Source organism: Phalaenopsis equestris, unplaced genomic scaffold (assembly GCF_001263595.1).
Source record: "Phalaenopsis equestris unplaced genomic scaffold, ASM126359v1 Scaffold232250, whole genome shotgun sequence".
NCBI classification, from domain to species: Eukaryota; Viridiplantae; Streptophyta; class Magnoliopsida; order Asparagales; family Orchidaceae; genus Phalaenopsis; species Phalaenopsis equestris.
This window is the reverse complement of record NW_018250218.1, coordinates 5,781-8,934: the sequence shown is the minus strand read 5'-3', so window position 1 is coordinate 8,934 and position 3,154 is coordinate 5,781. Positions and strand designations below refer to the sequence as shown.

The 3,154-nt window shown below is 40.1% G+C and overlaps 1 protein-coding gene across 1 annotated transcript in view; it reads right to left on the bottom strand.

Annotated features, from left to right (window-relative positions):
* Positions 1 to 466, bottom strand: part of LOC110038226 — a 770-nt gene extending 304 nt beyond the window's left edge. The window contains exon 1 of the mRNA XM_020742996.1: positions 9 to 466. Within this exon, the coding sequence (XP_020598655.1) occupies positions 9 to 373 (365 nt within the window). The 5' untranslated portion in view covers positions 374 to 466. The remainder of the gene's footprint in view (positions 1 to 8) is intronic.
* Between the last annotated feature and the right edge of the window lie 2,688 nt (positions 467 to 3,154).

Below are 3,154 nucleotides of genomic sequence, written 5' to 3'. Positions count from 1 at the left end.
AGCTATGCAGTTGAAGTTGCTCGTAGAATTGTCGGATAAACTCTTCAGCCTCCCAGTCCACTGCTTCATCGATATCTTCATCCTCCTTCACCGGAAACGGCGAGTCCGTAACCCTAAGTGGCCTCACAGAAGCCGCTGGCGTAGCTAGCACCGACATCATCGGCGTCGGCATCTCGTCTACAGCTTCTCCGTTATCTGGAACTGAATCAAGAATCTCAAAGGCTCGAGCGACAGGCTGCAGCATCGTATCGACTAAAGCGGCGACGGCGGCGGCGGCGGCGACTGAGATGATGTGTTCTCCGGCGGGTAGTAGCGCAGAATGGCGTGTTGCTGCAGCTGAACTCAACCTCGCGAAGTGGGATGATGACGGCATCAGGGTCCATGAAGCGGCATGAAAAGGTTTCGAGGGCGTTCGGGTGGATTGAGGAGTGGTAGTGATTGGAGCGGTGGGATCTGCCGGCGAGTTTCTTTTGGTGAAAGCGAAAGTTGTGTCTGAGGTCGGAGAATATGCGGCGCTTGGAGAGGCCTTCGCTGAACATCACGAAGACGGCACGCACGGTGTTCCAAAGGCGCTTGGCTGTCTCCGTGGGCGAGGTGGTGCTGGATTCCATTTTCTCGCTTTCTCCTTAAATATTTCAGAGCTTTCTTTCACTCAAGGAAATAGAGGGCGCAATTATGAGAGAAATGAAAGAAAGGCGGGTATTTAATAGAGGGGCGAGATTTGAAGGTAACTTAGTTTTCAAGATTTGTGAAGCCATATTTCTACTAAAAATAATTAGTTAATCAATTCTATTATTTATTTGAAAATGACAAATGCCCTAAAAATAAGAGAGCATTAAATAACACAATCGTTTACGAGTGATAAATATTGTCAATAATTGTACTCTTAAGATTTTTGTATCGCTTTTCTCTATAAATGGGGTATATTTAGTGGCTTTCCCGTCCATTTCCTAAATTTTGGCCCTTCTGCCGTTTGTACTTGTGAAAGAAGATCTCAAGCACCAAGAGACTAGTGAGTGAAGAAAAGCTGACGAGGGCTCTTGGACTCCCTGCTTCGAAGGCTCACCCTTATGGGGATGAGAGGAAGATAAAACCTGAAAGCTTTCATTGAGTCTTAAAGAAGAGAGCTAGTGAAGAAGACTGGCAGACTAAGAAAAAGTTGGGAGATGAGAGGAAGACAGTTGACACCAAAATTTGATCGAAGGGAACAGGCGTGAGGGATCTAAATAAAATAAACAGCTTACGGTGAAGAAACCGATCGTGGAAGTTTTGAGAGAGTAATAAAACTCATTGCCGATGTTGGAGGTTAGTACTCGGAAAGGAGGGGGTAATTCACCTAACTCAACTATTGTCTCAATGACTGGGGTAAATAATGGTGGTTGCGCAAGTTTCACTGTCGAAGTTCATTTTAATTCAAATTCCGATCAGAGAGGTTGCTCAGGGCGACGCTCCTTATCCAACTATGGATCCGGTCTAACTGGAGTTCATCCAAGGTGAAGCCTCATCAATGGAAGGCACCCTTCTCCGGCCTTTGATCGAAGAGGGTGTCGAGCGGGTGATGCATTTACACCCGTTGCTGAAAGTTTTCGTATGTCAGAGTTAGTGTAAATGATTGGTAAACTAAGCTTTTCCTTACTAGATCCTTTAATGTATTCTTATAACACAAACTATAATGTTTTAGAGTGAATTGTGGAGATCTTTGACTTCCAGCCAACATGGGCCAAGAATCCTCTCGAGCCAAAGGAGCCTGCTGACCCTTCTATCCATGTCGTGCTTGAAGTGGTGTCCATCCTACTGACTCAACCCGCACTTACGTGTACTTTTAATCTCCTTAATATTGCCAGAAAATATATCACAAATTATATCTAGCGGCTAGTGTGAACAAATATAATAATTTATAATAGATTTTCACACTAGGGGTGCTACACAAGTATAAGTATTGTTTCATGTAATATAAAATTTTCTTTAAAAATCCTAGTATCAATCCTACAAGAAATGTGATAACTCATAAAATTAACTTACAAAAATTCTATTTAAATTGCAAATTAAAAAGATAAGAGATTTAAAATGATATGCTCGTTATTACTACTAAAAGAGTTAAAAAGAAAGTAACAACTAAATGTAAAAGCTTAACAAAATATAACAACGAGTTTGGATATTATGAAAAACCTTTCTCCTTGCAAAGAGATATTAATCTATGTATAATTCAAATGATTTAAGACAAAATTGAGATATTGTGAGAAATAGAAGCATACCTTATTCCTTACCCCTCCGGTGCTTGCAAAGAACATTAGCTAACTTAAGAATTATTCATTAACATCTCGATTCCACATCAGTGCTATCTAGCCTCTCACCTCTAGATGCCCCTAGTCCATGCCACCGTAAAGACTGAATCCCAGTGTCAGGGTACTAAACCTTAAGCCAAACTGATAAGACTCTAGCTTGTCACTCTATATCTAACCAATTCTACACCCATCAAAACTTATCTCCCTATTTATTTGCACTCCCCCTTAGGTGATCGCAATATCTCTATCTAGAATGAAGTGTAGTATCCACTAGTGGGAAATCATAGCCCTTGCAGGTCATTATGTTTCTCAATGGATTTTAGCATCATAAGTGGACAATTTGCGAAGTAAATAAAGATTCAATGAAAACACGATCAGAATTTTTAAGAGTAAAAAGAAATATTTAAATCATTCTCATCCCACAAGATTAAGTAATTTTAAATCATTCTCATCCCACAAGATTAAGTCTCATATGCAAGAGAAAGAAAGGGAACTACTCAGAATTCATGGAGATTAAACAAAAACAAAACATTCTCAATGAAATCCAAGTCTTACAACAAAAACTTAAACAGAAATACAAAGCACATTATGTCTTCACCCCAAGTAAACTTCTAGAGTTTCCTTAAGCAATCTCCAAACTTCTTCACACTAAAATACACTCACACTTATAGTTGAACACAAAACATAAAAAAGCTAACTTACTATTGCCGCTCAATTGATGTTTTGAGGCTCAAAAAGGTCTCTAAATTCGCCAAATCCTTCTCATTAATTAGAAAGCAGAAAATAACCAAGGGTTGCTTCAAACACCCCTCCAAAATTCGGTCAAATTCGATCTATCTTCTAGAACAGTAGCTACTGGCGCTATAGCG